Source organism: Scatophagus argus, chromosome 6 (genome assembly GCF_020382885.2).
Source record: "Scatophagus argus isolate fScaArg1 chromosome 6, fScaArg1.pri, whole genome shotgun sequence".
NCBI lineage: Eukaryota > Metazoa > Chordata > Actinopteri > Scatophagidae > Scatophagus > Scatophagus argus.
In genome coordinates, this window is record NC_058498.1 from 22,544,420 (window position 1) to 22,561,137 (window position 16,718).

The window sequence follows — 16,718 nt, forward strand, 5'->3', positions numbered from 1 at the left end:
GCTGTGTAAGTTGTGGAACAATGTGCACTGCTATTATTCACACCTTTCTTGCTGATAAAAATGTATCAAGACATATAGTTACAATCCTTAAATATATGCTTCACATATAAAAACTAGCATTGTAACTATACATTCATTTCATTTCATTTATTATTTGCCAATTATTTTGTCATTTAATCGATTAATGATAATAAAATATCATCAAAATGGTGAAAAACATCCTGTGTGTTGCTTTCTAAGTTCACTACCTCATGAAGTAAGCAAGTTCAACCCTGCATAAAACTTATAAAGAATGCAATCATTTGCAAACAAACTGTGGACTGTAACAGTAGTAATATGCTTTATATAATCATGTTCATCATGGTGGTAAACCAGAGGTAAGCTCTTTTCATACCCAATCGTGATACCATCACCTGTTACCAGTGAACCTCTTTACCTGTGGAATGGTCCAAACTGGTGTTTTTTGAGCAGTGCACAACCTTTCCAGGCTTTTGCTGCTCCTGTCCCAACTTGTTTGAAAAATGTTTGGCATCAAATTCAGAATAAGCATATATGTACAAAAATCAATGGAGCTGATAAGGTTAAACATTAAATATTTTGTCTTTGCACTGTTTTCAACTCAGTATGTTTAAACAAGGATTAGCAAATCAATTATTTCATCTCTAATAAGATCTTAAAGAATGCTAAAGAGAAAAAGCATTCAAAATGCATGACAATATAACATTCTGCATGCACTGGATTTTGCTGTAATTCAGCCAAAACAGTCAAATACACACTCCATGCTTTTTCTTTATTTTTCAGTGCTCCAGCAACTTTTATGTTTGTAAGTAGCCATTTATCCCTTTGGGGATAAATAAAGGAATTCTGATTCTGAACAAGTTAGCAGCCTGTTGTGTTAAATAGCATGAAAACATTTGCTGAAAACGTGTCTGCTGAGTGAAGAAAATTCTTTTCTCAGAGTAGTGTATGTAAACCTCTAGCAATGGCTCAAACACAAAAGCTAAGTAAAGTTATGGGAGCTAAAGGGGAACAGAGAGGCGTGCCTTGGGGCCAGGAGCTATGTTGGGAATTTTGGGAATCTAGTACACACCTTCTCCAACTTTGATGTAGATGTCTTGAGTCATCCTGAGCTCAGAGAAAGAGGTGACTGCCCTGTACTTCTTCTGGGCCCAGTTGAGGAGGTGCTCATTGCCATGGGGAAGGGTCTCATTCTGGATCTGGCAGGAGAGGGAGAAGTTTCCCGGCTGAAATTGGACCTCTGAGCCATCAGATACCTTGAAGACAGGAAAAGGCAGTAGTGTTAGAAGACAAAAAACTGCTCTGATCATCTCCATTTTGTAAAATGTTCAAAGCAAAAGACCGTAATCAAATATTTTGTATTTCCCTTAAAACTTTCCAAGAATTTTCAACAACAGGATATGTACATAAAAGTCGACTGCACTATGCTCATCCCTACTCAAAATACATGAGACTGTAAAATGAAGAACTTGGAGGCAGACTGAAAAAAAAAGACTTCAGCCTTTCCAAAATTAAACCTGCTCTCTAAACATTGGTGAAACCCATCCTTCATACTCTATCCCAACCGTTATTTCAAAGCTTCTACAAATACGCTCTCTGTATTTTTACATGTGCTCCTCTACACAATAAGGTGTCTGGTTTCCAGTGTTTATAGAGCGGACTGTGTTGTAGTGCGTCATCACAAATGTCTATATCTGCTTCAAAATGGCCACACTTGAATGACAGAGAAGACACAAATACTTGACACAGACAGACACACTGACAGTCAGGAAGGCCAGTAGGGATTAACAGGTGAAACATGCACACCAATGCTTGAGGCGCCTGCTAATGCTCTGGCATTAAACTTCTAGCATAAGAAAACATTTTTGGAACCCATTTAGTGCATACATTTTGACAAAGAACATTTTGCATGAATGCTACAGTGACACAAATGTTGGTGGCTGAACTGAAAGCAGCTGTGAAATATAAATAGTAAAGAAAAAAAAAAGACAAAAATTAGGGAGAAGTCTTAACACTATGGAGGGCAAAGAAGTGCTGATTTGTGTTTGACAGGGATTGAGGAAGGACCACCCCTTTGGCACCTAATGGAGCTCAGCCCATATGCTTCATTTCACAGGGATAAACATTCACATGTGCTGAAAAACCTACCCAACGACCAAATGAGTCCAAGCACACGGTCTAGACAGCCTACCTCATTTTATTTCCATGCTTGTTTTTCTTTCTCCCTAGGTATCCTATCTGTATGCATGAGCTGAGACAGTGCTGGCAGGTCCAATTAAAACATTAAATCCATCTGAATCCAAGAGGAATACGCAATACCAATTCATTGTGATGATGCTGTCTCTAAAATGCAATCATACTTTGCTGATAATAGAATAATATTCCTTTGGGGCGTTTCGTTTTTTCAGACATAACGATTCAAATCCCCTCATGCACAACATCTGTCTGACCTCTGGACGCTCTTCTTGAGGTTCCTGGCATTGTCACCAGAGGCAGTAAATACTACGGGCCTATGAGACAGACTCTGTCGAAGAATAAAGGTTGATTTTATTTTTGGTGTGTTTACTACGGCAAGAAGTATCAGGAAGAAAGAAAGATGGCGAAGAGGTGGTTCCCTGAGCCAATGAGGAGGGGCCGGAGTTTCTTCTCTAACCTTGCCAATCTCAGCAGAGTTTATCAGTTTAATTGCGGGAATATGACTGTAATTAGTCGAAAAGAATTAGAGGGGAAAGCCTGAAAGCCAAATTAGCTCCAGGCCTTCCAGAGCGCTAAAAACCTCAGGAATTTGAAAAAGGGAAGTGAGAGACCCACTCTGGGCTTTAACAAACTCTTTCTCCCTCTCTCTCTCTCTCTCTCTCTCTCTCTCTGTCTCTACTGTTGCATGCCCAGTTAAAAGAGCAAAAAAAGCTCTACTTTCCTGCAGGCTCAAAGCCAGCTGTAAAACGCAGTTTCAATGCAATTTTCTTCCACGCGTGTTTGTAAATTTCCTGGCACCAAATGAACATGTTCGCTCTGAAGTGAGAGGAGAGGTACAGCAGAATTTGGTGATCATTTTGCCACAAAACTGCATTTGCATCAAAAACTGCTCAGCAAATAAAAACCAAAGCAATTCTGGTGGCTTTATTTGAAACAAATATGCACGCATCAGCTTCTCTAAAATCATTAAACATCTTTCATTTATATGGAGTTTGAACTCAATCAGTTTGGTGCACTTTTTTTCCCATACATGCACTAAAATATAATTCCTAATGGTAGGCTGGTCAGCCCAAGTGCTGTACAAACGCTAATAACGTTGAATAGTCGATGAGTAAGCTGCAACAGTTTATAGTACATCAGGTACAGTGCATCCAGAAAGTATCCACACCGCTTCACATTTTGTTATACTATTACAGTCTCATTCCAAATGGATTAAATATGGATTAAATTCATTTTTTCCCTCAAAATTCTACACAAAATATCCCATAATGACAAAGTGAAACAAGTTTGCTTGAATTTTTTTCAAATTTATTAAAAATAAAAAAAACAAAAATGTAACATGTACATAAGTATTCACACCCTGTGATCAGTACTTTGTTGAAGCCCCTTTGGCAGCAATTACAGCCTGCAGTCTTTTGCAGTATGATCCTATAAGCTTGGCACACTTATTTTTGGGCAGTTTCTCCCACTCTTCAATGCAGAACCTCTCAAGCTCCATCAGGTTGGATGGGGAGCGTCGGTGCATAGCCATAGCCACCTCCCTGACTAAGGCCCTTCTACCCCGATCACTCAGTTTAGTTGGGCAGCCAGCTCTAGGAAGAGTTCTGGCTGTTCCAATATATATATTGCAATATATTGTATATAGTGCATGCAGCTGTAGTCATCACACAGCAGCAGGAATCATGTGTGTTTCATCTAGATTCTCTGTGCGTCATTTCACACAGGAATGACACAGCAGCTTCATTAAATATTTCAATCGGGATCTAGAGGAAAATAATATACTGTGTTGCAGCTGTCCTCAGGATGTCGGTGTACTCAGGACTCAAATCTGCCTGGACATTTTCATCATAAGAAAAAGTCCAAATTCCTTCTTTCCTCTGGAGAGTCAAATATTTCTTCCGTCATGTCAAGAGGATTATTGCAACGAGTCTTCTATTTTGCCATTTTCCATTTGTGTTTATAAATATTTGCAGTTGTGGTATGTGCATGGTAGAATATTCATATAATCAGTAACCCCACAAAATGATCAGACCAACAGATAAGAAGTGTATTGAAAATATTTACATACATAGCTCACACATGTCAGGTTGTTTCTTTAGTGTCAGGAGCAGAGTCCAGTGCGAGTCCAGTTTGTAAACCTGTACCTGCCCACTCACTGGTAAACTCAACATGAACCATCTGTTTCCTGCAATTATCTCTGAATCAATTCCAGATCCAACCTGGCCTGTTAAAATAAAAGGTGACATGACCCACAGTTTAAAACATAAAATACATGCCGAAAGATGCTCCTGATTGGGCAGTGAAGACAAAAGCTCAGGGTGCAGGACAGTGCTGGTAGAAATAGTGGCAAGAGGTAATAAATGATATAAATGATTAAAAAGGTACTGACTTCAGACTGAGGAGGCAGAAACACCCATGTTTTCAGTTGTTTGTGTTCTGTTCAGAACAAACTTCAGGCTCGCACTCTCACACCTCTCCAAAGTCCTGCTTACTTTACGCACAGCTGGCACAACACAGATACCTTTGCTGATTAAATCATGTTCTGACGAGACACTGGGATCTAATAATAATAATTGACCTTGTTTGTTTTCTCTAAACCCGCTTCTGCATTTGTTTGTTAAGATATGAGGACTTCTTTATTTGAAAAAGCTGGATAAATAAGGACTGGTATTTTGGAAATTAGACATGTTCATGTTCATTGGAGAGGTAAAGAAGAACCACAGTTTATATGTAGTAATTATCTTTTAAGAATTGTAACCTTAAAAGATTGTGTGTGTAAATTTGTGTTTTGGAGCTTCAGGTGTTTGTCACCTGTACTGTTAAAGGGGTATGAGAGGAGCTCATGTGATTGGTCAACACGGAAGCCCACTCTGACTCTATCTGTTCGATCTGTAGTGCTACTCATTATCACATGGGTGCTCCGGTGCTCAAGCAACAATCAAAATGTTTACGCATCCACAGGGTAGGCTGATCAAAAAATCCATAGATGAACGATTACTTTATTCAAATGAGTGGAGCATTGTTAGGTTGTGGCCAATGTCTACGAAAATACACAAACGTAATAATTTATCACAGTTGTTTTCATCCAACAGATGGTAGTGGCCTAGATCAATTGCTAACACAAGGACAATAAAAGTGGTCACCAGATTTGCTGGTCACATCCATTTGAGTTTGTGCCTGAAGAATTTTCTTGGATTTTCAGAAAAATAGAGGATCTAAGGTGCTAGAAAGCAAAGACTAATTTCTGTCATTCCTTTCGTTCATTTCTTTGTAAAGCAGAATATGTAAGAATAAACAGGCAGAATATCTAAATTAAAAAAATACTCTATTACCTACTGTTTACATAAGCTTTGACTTAATACGCTAAATACTGTTACTTTAGTTACTATCTACTTATTATTACCTATAGTAAGCCTTATTTAAGTTTAAGAAAACTACTGTAATAATAGAAATCAGATTCATGTAAAAATTTAGTTCACAGCAAACCAACTGATCTGTTTTTTCTTGTTTTAAACAAATCTAAAAAAAAAAAATCTAAGAGATCTTTGTGTTAAATTCATGCTGTCCTCATGATCAGCCTGTACTTGCAGTAAAGGTCACATGCTTATCTAAAGTTCTGCTGAGCTGCCAGTGGCATCCCACTGCCAAGTAAAGCATAACCTCACCGTATGAAAATAGAGCTCACCTATTCTTGAGCAGTCTCTATCTATTATAGCCAAAAACTGTTGAGGTTTGATTTTGTTAGCTGTAGTCCCTGTAATGTGTTCCTGACATTCACGAACACTGGAGATTACCCCCACTTAACAGGAATTCCTCAGACTTGGCAGTTGAATGCAAACAAAGAATGTAGGAGAAGTTAGTTACATACCATGGGGACTGAAACTCGTGTTTTCGTGTATGTGATGGTAGAAACTCATGTACTTGTGTTTGCAATGGTATCTGTAGGCAGGCATGTTCAACAGCTCAAATGGTAACTGAAATTTAAAATGTAAGATAATCTTTACTGTCTATGTTTGTGATAAAAGCACATCTGCCAGTACTCTGCATAGCCCACAGCATTTAGCAATATATTTCCTGCCCTTTCTGCCTATAAGCATCAACATACTACAGCCACATGTGCCGTAAAGAAGAGAAGGCTTGCCAAATGTTTGAGATCAATTATCAGAGAGCTGTAATCCTCCACTGCATTCTCACTGAGCAACACCCTGAGCCTGGGAAATCGCAAAAGGCTGCTTGGAAATTAGGAGGTGTTGCAAACAGAGGAGGATGACGGAAAGTGAGGAAAGGGTTGAAAGATAACATGAGCATGCAATAACTCTCTGGTGATATTAATGTGATAAATGCTTTGGTGGCTGACTTGATCTAGTCTCTCTTGAAGGGGAGCTAATCGGGCTTCTCGCTGCACGCTGCAAATGTGCATGTGTTCCTGTGAACTGGCAGGCTCTGTTGTGGAGAAAACAATACCATATGTGTCAGCGCCACTCTGGAGCGTTCCTCTACCATTCCTGTCTGCAAATAAAAACCAATAGTGGCTACCCATGATTTCCATTAACAATTACATCAAGGACAGTGCTCGTGCATGAGAGCGAAAGAGCTCATACTGCAACCCTTGAACAAATACAACAAATACAAGAAATACATCAGTGAAAAGATGAAGCAAACAAACAACACAAGCCAAAAGAAAACCTAGTGTTGTTCCATCAAGACATTTAATGCAGATCAAGTCTTTCAAGCAGAGGTGCAACACAGCCTTTCTCCCCTAACCACCAAAAAGAAACATAAACATTTGACCACAAAGTCAACACGGTACACTCGGCACATGTTTCTCACTCGGAACCCTTGTGTCTCTCTGTAAAATTAAATTTGGCTCAATTTCAATGTTCATATTTCATGTCATTTTAGACCCATGATGATTCCTGTCTGCTGCTGACTGACAAGGAGTACTGCAGAGAACATGTTTTACAACAAAAGTCTGGATTCTGGCATTTTAAATGACGGCAGCATCCAGAGGCCAACAGCCACAGAGTGCTAAGTGTCTCTGAAGCTTTTCCAGGCAGCCCATCTGTGTCCACGCAGCCCAGAGCACTGGGACCAGGAAACAAGGACTGGCAGGCCTGATTCAAAGTAAAATTAGTCCCAGGAAACAGCCTCTCCAGTGGAAAGGCAGAGAGAGGGAGGTCTGGCAGTGGGTTTCTGTTCTTAAGTGTTAAGCCCAAAAACCAGCTCTTCTGGACTCTGTTACTATGGCCTCTCACCACAGCAACCTCTCCACCTGAGACGCACAGATCAGATCAAGTGCAGGAATTGGTTGGTAAGATCAATAATACATTGACATTCCTGCATCTGTGGCCGTGGTATATACATTCTTTTGTGGGCTAATGCAACTTTATAAATTGATCCACTCTTTGTTAAACCCCACCCCGAAACGACTGTCCAATCACAGTTTAGCAACAGCATAAGGAATGGATTAAACAGTGTGTTTACTGGCTCTAATGTAAGCTAATGTAAGAAAAAGCCAGTCCTGGATGTTACCAGAATTTAGAGATGTTAGCAGCACCGTTCCACTCCATATTGGTTTACACTGTAGCAATATTAGGCCAATCCAAAATATATTTGTAAAACATGTTCCTTTGTCTTCATCCTAAAAGTCTTTCCTCTCATGTGAAAAAAAGGACAGATAGAGTTAAAAATATAAGCAAGCTCAGTGTTTCTTTATTTACATGTCTTCAACACAGACTATTGACTGGTAAGGATGCTGACTTTATGTCTGGAATCTAAAACCCATTTTACATGGTTCTCATTTTTAAACAAACTTGAAAGACTAAGAGGTTGGCCAAATAAGATGTTATCAGCCAACACAACAAGCTAATGTAAGCTTAATCAGCTAGCAAGGTACAATTATTAAATCCAACAGTAACGGATGTCTCTGTCTAAAACCAAGGAAACACTGTTAGAAAAGTTACTATGAATTTGGAGTGGTAAATATGCCACCATTATTATTACTACACACTGTATGTGCTGTGCAGGAAGCTAGCATCAGCAACAGTGGCAGAGCTTAACTAATGTTCAGATTTAATGTATTATTGATGGCAAGAGTGAAGAGAAAGCTGGTGGTATTTGAGCTGTGTGGCATGTTAAGGAGGTGTCACTGTGCAGAAAACCTGAAAAGAGGAGCAGAGACTGGGTTACAGCCATGTGCAGTCAGGTTGGTGGATAAGATACCAACATCTTGGAGCCCCAGCAAGGCTCAGCACTGTCACTCAAATGCAAAAATATTTAACACCTAATTCAGGGGGGCCCTGCAGTCAGTCAAAACCATTCGCTCAGCTTAGTCTGACTGCAGGGCCTCCTTCCTTACTGTTAAGATTCAGCATATCTCTCCTCCTCCACTTGAAAAACTGCAGCTATGTGCCAGACAAGTATCATACTGAAGGGCCAACACAACAAGGTAATACCTCAGTTTTGTCTGAAGAAACATATTTTTGCTGTAGTCTGTCGCTACTGTAAATGAATCTGAAGATACATATTCCACTAATACAGAGATGTATCTTGTCACTGAAAAAGTATATATCCAGATGAGCTTATTTTTCATATGAGATTAAAAGGAAGGGAAAACTTCTTGCTTTAGAAAATGTTCAACATCATTTGACACACACAGCAACAGCTCTGCCTGGACTTTAGGCTTCGAAGATGGTTGTCAGCTGTTTTCTGTCCACCACTGCTGACAAGGGGAGACATTTTCTGTGATGCTGACCTGCTGGTCTCTCACTGGCAACAAATGATCACAGCATAGGCCAGATGCACATCTATCTCCATCGGTTTCTTTTGGCGTGAGAACGCTTCCATTACAACAGGAAATAATAATTAAAAGGAGTCTTTGGCACTTTGTGCCTCATGTCTGCATATTGTGTATTTCTCTGAAAGCTTTGATCCTACTCCACACGCAAGGAAATTACAGAAAGGGTTTTGGTATGTTCTTGGTCACTTTATATAGTTGTTATTCAATTTAGCAGGGTCCTTTTTTCTAATATCTCTAAGAATTCTTCTAAAAGAAATAGTCATTTGAATTCAAAATGAATATACATTAATCAAGTGATGACTGATGAATTTGCCTTCTTGATGAAAGTCATGTCAGATAAGGCTAAAAAGTTTCATACGGTCTACAAGACTCATATTACTACTCTGGATGTTCTAAATGTCAAAGGGGCTGGGATAGCAATAATACATAAGAGGGACACAAGGCTCTTTGTATAATGTGAGTGCACGTACGTGCATAGATGAGCCCATGCATAAAGTAAGGACTTTGCGGGGCATGAGATTTTTTTCCCTCTGTGTCACACTGGCTTTCACGGCAGAATGTTTTGCTTTTGAGTAGTAAGCAAACACTCAACCACATATGGAAGAAATTTGTGTACCTGATACTGCATTCTTGCAGAATGCTGTGGTGTTAACATGCAATTGAAACTGATTACTTCTAGGAAGAGAAAAATACAGAAAAGCCTTCAGAGCATATGAAGGCAGAGGGGGAAAAAAAACATTGCCATATAGTATAGTTAAGCCATGGCTGATACGTCTGCATCTTATTTTACTATGATTTTCTCATGTAATACAAAGGCTTTGAACAAGGGCACTGGAGCAGTCCATTTTTACATTTTTTATTAAGTTTCCCAGTGAGGCCCCATGGTACCTTCACTAAATATGGATGGCTCTCCAGGGGACCAGACTTTAGCTACACTGAGATGCCCCTCACTGAACCTTCTGCTCCTCCTCCTTCTCCTCTGTATGTACCCTGGTCCTGATACAGACCTCTGCTGACTTGTTCTCATATCAAGTGAGAGTGAGACATGTAACTTTTAAATGAATTAAAAAGATCTGGATTCACAGACAATAAAACAGACATTTCTAAATTCAACACAAAAGTTTTGTTGCTATGGCCTTACTTTTATGTTTGCTCCAAAACATTAGTTAATGTTAGTGTTATCAGGGTTTTGTGCTTTACGGATACGCCCTGCCAGATCTGAACAGCTGCCAGGTTCTCAACAGAACTGGGGGGGGGGGGGGGGTGTATGACTCTGTACTTCTGGAGTGTGAATAAAGCTGACAAAGCACATTTCTTCTTTTTGGATAAATACATTTTACACCATGTAGTGAGGCAGTGATACTGGCTTGGCTTTAACAAAATAAAGATAGTAAGAAGAACTCTGACACATCTGTGCATATTTAGTATGCACAGATGAAACATTACGTGTGTGTATACAGACATTAATGTTTGCCTGCAAAGGCTGTGCATGCATGCCATCAAGAACAAATCATGGGAAGCTTCTTGCAGAGCGTGGAAAGGCTTCCTCTGCAAATCTATATCACTTTGAATATTTCTCAGAGAAGACGGCTACTGAAATGGGACTATGGTTCAGCCTATGAGGAAATGAATCCACAGTTTTAGGAAGTGGGATTTAGAGGCTTTTAGTGATGCTGGACTTACATGAAAGGTATGCTTAATGCCCAGGGCAAGGTTCTCTGTCTTGATCTTCCAGATCAGTGGTTGGGGGGAGTTGAGCACGAAGACCAGTGGCTTCTGGTGATGCAGCAAAGACTGGATTGGCTTCAGGTGCAACTCAACCTGGTAAAGGGGGAAAAGGGACTAGAGTTACATAAAGGAATAACACACTGGTCAAATTAGACTAAGGAAGAAACAAGGGCATAAACAGAGAAAATGCACAACACATGTACACAGTGCATCAAATGGTCCCATTTCACATAGTTACACTGTGAAAATGCCAAAGTTTTGATTTCCTCATGTTCACTGAAATATAACCAAAAATAACAGGCGATACAGTTAATATACCATCCTTATGTAATTACAGTGCAGCACTGGAGATTGTTCTTCTTTATCAGGCATTGTGGTTGTTTATGTACTCACTTTGCTGATAAACTCACAAAGACGGCATGCTGTGGTCTCCCTTAAAAGCACTTGCTTAGCTCTGATATGTAACCTCAGCGGGATCTGAACTTTCACACAGTGGAGTCTTTGTTAACAGAGGAAAAAAAAAATAGTAAGTGGAGGGTCTCTGTTACCATCTCTACAGCATGCAACTATGCCTTTGGTTCTCAGACTGCCATTAAAATAGATTTTCACAGTCTGGTAGTGAGACGGGGAAAACAAACTTGATGTTTTGGGACCTCAAGTGTTATTTGTCTAGATCATTTGGACCAAATCTAGCCAGGTGGTTCACGGCCTGAGTATACACTGAACTTAAACTCATCTCAGGAAAGGACCTGGCTCTCCATCATCCTCTTTACATACAAGCATAACTTTTAAATTTTGCCATAATCAAAGATAAATGGTTGTTTAAAATTCTCAACTGTTCTCTCTGGCTTTGATGAAAAATAACACTCTTTGGGTATGGTGGTCTGTCTTAAACTTCTTCCCTTCTGTATTCCCAAACTAATCATATTAGCCCCATCCTGTGTGTCAACAGTAAAAGCCTGTAAATCACTAATTCGACCCATAAGGATGCACATTATATGATATAAGGACCCCTACAGTGATCTAATCAGTCACGGCTCACAAAATTTTGGCCCTTTACTTTTCTCAATAAATACAGCCTTTGTACTTCCACTGAAGCTAATAATGGAACAAACGATCTGTAATTACAATGACGGAGATTGTAAAACTGAGTTGACAGTTTATTTTTAGGATCGTTTGAATGAAAAACTACAGAGAACATTAATAAAAATAATTTGTTTGGATGTGGTCACGGCGTGCATATTATCAAGACGAAGATCTACATTGTTAGTGAAAACCATTACCATTTTTCTGGTACAATGCATTTCTGCTACACTCATGATACGCTCTTTATTTCAGTCACTACAAATCAACTGTACTCTCATAAACTGATTTGTATAGGACAAAGTCAGTAATTTAAATAATAATATGTTAAGGGTGCTGAACTAGACTAAACTACTTAACTGAGTAAAGAATCTACTCTGATACGCTTCCACATTTCTCCCTGCTGCACTGATATTTCTGATATTAAGCTGTGAGTGGAGATGCAATTTGCACAATTTTTTGTCACAAATTTTTAACAATATCTTAACAAGAGGTAAGACGTGAAACAAGTTAGTTAGTTGCAGTTAGCTAATGTTTGCAATCACCTAAAGAGCTGGTGTAGCTCGTCAGAGATAAATATTAACAACTGGTAAACAGTGAACAGTATTATAAATGGTCCAGTAATCTATTTAAAGTACATCATATCATTTCTGAGTTTGTACGATTAGAATCTCTGCCCTCCAGGATTGATGCTGTGAAGCAGCACATCCTGTCTGTAAAGGCACTGTTGTTACAGTGCAGAGTAGATTCAACAATAAGGACTGCCTGCTTTGGAGACACCACGAGGCAGACTTTGTCACCTGTGGACATCTAACTCTCAACAGGAAAGCATACTCATCATAATTTCAAACGTGAAAATTTGCATTTCTGCAATTGGGCAAACTCCATCTACTGATGAAGATGATGTGATGCAGTCAAAAACTCAAATTAAACTTGACGTGAGACTTTTTGCTAACTGTAGTTGTCAAAATCGAAGATGAGCCTCAACAAGGCTTCAGTATTTTGCTCAGTGCTATGCAGAACAAAAACATACAGCCCTACAGTTTAATTCATAGCCAGTTTAATTCAATTGTGATGCTCCGCGTTCAAAGACTTGTCACTGTGATGCTGCATAGAACCATTTAAAAAGAGACACTGACAGCACAGACAGAGCGAGCAAGAAGCATCAAAGCCTAATTATCAGTCCTCCACAGATGTAAGCCCTGGAGGAGACAAATGAGTGCTTAGTGATGTGGTCCATGAAAGGACTGCAAAAATCATTAAATCGTCCCTCTGAGAGAAGACATTATTGAACAGTTGTCTATGAGGCAAACTGGATGGTGATCCAAACAAACAGATCAGAGACTCACAAACTCAGTACTCCCCGCCCCCCCACTTTTTTTTTTTTGCTTCTGCCTTAGTCCAGACTATGGAAAAAGCGTGTGCATCGTTCCTCCGAGAATTACAAGATATAATCATACCTGGCTTGGCTTTAAGGCCCTGGCTTTGAGAGATGGAAGAGACAGAAGAAGAATGAGAGTGAGGGAGAGCTGTAAAAGATGAGGAAATGAAACCCAGACAGAAACATTTCCAGAAGACGTGAGTCACCTGAAAACATAAACAGAAACAGAGCACAAAGGAGGGGAAGCACCAAGTGGCGCTGACAGTGAAAAAGGGAAAACTGTGGTAATTATCTGATATTTAGCAAAGTTTAGTAAGTAAACAGTGATAAAGATCTATCAGTTCGGACCAGAGCTGGGCTGCAAAATGTAAGAGGTGTTCATGATTCAACAGCAGCTGGTATGCATCTCTGCCCACGGAGCTGCTGTCGTAAGGTTTGGTAATGCTGGTGTGCAGAGTAACAGACCTTGTCATATAGACAGGGTGTGGAGAGAAGAGGTGCAGAAACAACAGGCATCAAAGTTCCTTTAATGGTGTTCACAAGGTTCAAGTGGCCCTGAGTTGTCCTGGTGCTGCCACCTTCATCGGACCCTGTGGAGAAGGTAAGCTGAGGACGGGAGCCCACGCCTGATTGATTATCAGAAGGCTGGCACAGGGATTTGGGGGTCCAGTGTCCATTACAGTTAAGGGGCACATTTGCCAGCAGCCAGGGATGGAGACCTATCGTGTTACTGAAATTACACACCACACAAGGGACGACAGCTGTAGCAGGATAAGCATGTCCCGTCACCGAGCATGCCATTAGTGTTGGTAGCATGTGTTAACAATGGAAATGTTTTTTTAAAAAAAATAAAAACAAAACAAAACCAAAAAAAACAATATAGTTTCAACTTTAATATCTGAATCAGCTTCAACAACAAACACTGTGCCAACTGGAACTAAAACACAAACGATCAATCATATACAAGCCTTTATAGCCTAACAAAGCCACATGGTTAGGCTTAGAAACTGCTGATGGCTATGACACTAATTGTAATGGCTGATTTGTTTGTCCTGTCTTGAACATGTGGTTGCAATTTTATGACCTTTTAAGTAAACTAAATCAAAGTAAGTTTCGAGCGTGCTTTATAAACTCCAAATCAAGATTGTAATGTGATACTTTCATACACAAACACTGACACTCTGCAGTCTGAGCTCAGTATCAGGGAGGCTCAGTGTCCTTGCAGTTTCCTTTATTGACAGAGCTAATTAACTGTCTGGTGATCCCTGTTGATTCAGAGAAAACCCAAAACATCCTTTAATTAGCTTAAAAGTCAGACTTATCTAGGAACACAGTCTCCCTCCCAGGAAATAATAATCAAAATCAATGACATGAAACAGACAGACTGAACTGACTGAATAATAACAACCGTTGCTTGCATGTTTTAAATAAGAACCTGTGAGAGTTAAAATAGGCTGGCTAAGAACTGAAGAGCCATGTCTCCAAAAGAAAGAGAAAGACACACTGCCTGGGACCAATCATACTGCGTTATCTGATGTGTGTTTATGTGCGTGTGTCTTGTCTGTCTGGATCTTGGTTCTTTCTGGATCACTGAGGGTATACAGAGGGAAGGGGAGCCAGAGCAATGGAGCTAAATGATGGAGTGGAGGCGGACCAAAACCTGTCGGCCGCTCTTATCAGTGCCACCCACATATTTGAGTGCGATGGGGATGCTACCTGGAGCCTTTCTTCTGAACTGTGATGGCAATCAGTCTGCACTCAGGTCAACACCAAACTGCAGGAAGCCTGAAATGCCTGAAAAGACGTCAAAAAGAGACGAGACCTCCGGATAGCAATCTCTCAGCGATACGGCAGAATGGCAGGACATGTTGATGACAATAACATCAAGGCGAGGGGCACAGGGTCAGAGGAAGGACCCAGATTATACTTTGATTAGAGTCAAACTAAAATTATAATCCATCTTTTGCAAAACAGTCAGTGCCTACTGTATTGCCTTTGTGTTTGTTTTCATCGGTGTACCTAAATGGTCAAAACCGCAGTGGTCAAAACAGCAGTTACCAAAAGGCCAAATTAAAGTTTTATTTATTTTTTTGCAGTGATAGCGCTCTCCGGTGATGTGACTATTTGGTTCAAACTCATGATATTGGTAGTGTAATGTCATTGATAATATCCGTACAGGCTGACAAAACAACTTTACTCTTTGTCGACATAGATGGGGTGCTCATGTTACAGGACTACACATTGCTGTGAGTTTCGTCACTGTCATCATTTGTGTCTAAACAACTAGATCCACTGAGAAGACACAGCTAGTGCCACTGCAACTGTAAACGTGGAATGAAAACAACACCGAACGTGGCTGTAGGTTGTTCTTGACTAGCCTAGCATTCTAGCTTCCACTTTGTGAGTGAATGACCAACAGTTGATACTTATTTGGACTTGCTGATAAAAGTGAGAAAAATGTTTGTGGTGTTTCTTGTGTCGACATACATATGGCTATGCAGGGCTATGAAGTGCTCCAGTCAGCAGTGCCCCACGCTAACTGACAGCACATATCCTGGCAATACGATAAGAAACACACTCCCAGAGGCTTAGAGACTCTCCCGGAGACTGTTTTTAGAGAAGCTTAGACGCTCCAGTATTACTGTGTTGTGAAAAATGTAAAAATATGCCCACTTCCTAGAGTATCATTATAAATTAGATTTCATTTCACATAAAATGAGAGGAATTCAAATTTCAGCTTGAATTAATGCAGTCCTGTCTTTGTTATCATTAAATGCAGAAGAAAAATTTGACCTTGGGACCAAAGTGTTTGGCATTTGATGACAGGGCAAGGTCAAACAAAAGCCAGAAATAGGTTGAAATAAAAACATTACTGGCTTTCTATGTGCAGTTCGTCTTGTGTGTGAGCTGCACTCATATCTGACACTGTGCTCTCGCCAGCTGTTTGTGCCTGGTGATCTCCTCCAGCTAGCCACTCACACAGTCAAAGATATCTGCGAATTCCAGCTGATAAAACAATCATCTGCTCTGCCTCACCCTGATGCAGAGCCAGTGGTTGTGTTTGATGTTTGCCTTTGGTAAGCTGATTAGGGAAAGATGGGCGATTCCAGATACCACCGGCCCCTTTTGTTTACTTTTTACCCTATCACCCGACTTGTATGCCCAGACAGGCCTCCTTTTCTGACTTGTTTATTTTTGCTCTACAGTTTGCAGCAACTGGGGGACAAGGTGTCTAGCATAGTGCCAAGTTCTGCATCAATGCACATGTGGTGATGGCTTGTTGGCAGGGTGCAAATGGCCACTTTAGCATGTGACAGAAGGAACATATGGAAAAATGCTCAAACTTGATATCTACGTGGTTGAACCAGAGCAAGGGGAACACAGAAGAACACTTTGGGGGTGAAGTCATTGTTTTGGTAGAGCTTAAGTGCCAAAACGCCAACACCTCCAGGTCAATAGTCAACTGCCGAAAATATATTTTACCTCAAAATCCCAAGGGCTTTAAAGCTTGGA

The 16,718-nt window shown here is 40.2% G+C and overlaps 1 protein-coding gene across 1 annotated transcript in view; it reads right to left on the reverse strand.

Moving 5' to 3' along the window:
• tgfbr3 (transforming growth factor, beta receptor III) overlaps nt 1–16,718 on the reverse strand; it is a 64,052-nt gene that overhangs the window by 21,786 nt on the left and 25,548 nt on the right. The window contains exons 4-5 of the mRNA XM_046391054.1: nt 10,697–10,834; nt 1,091–1,274 (exon numbers count right to left, since the gene is read on the reverse strand). Of these exons, the coding sequence (XP_046247010.1) occupies nt 1,091–1,274; nt 10,697–10,834 (322 nt within the window). The remainder of the gene's footprint in view (nt 1–1,090; nt 1,275–10,696; nt 10,835–16,718) is intronic.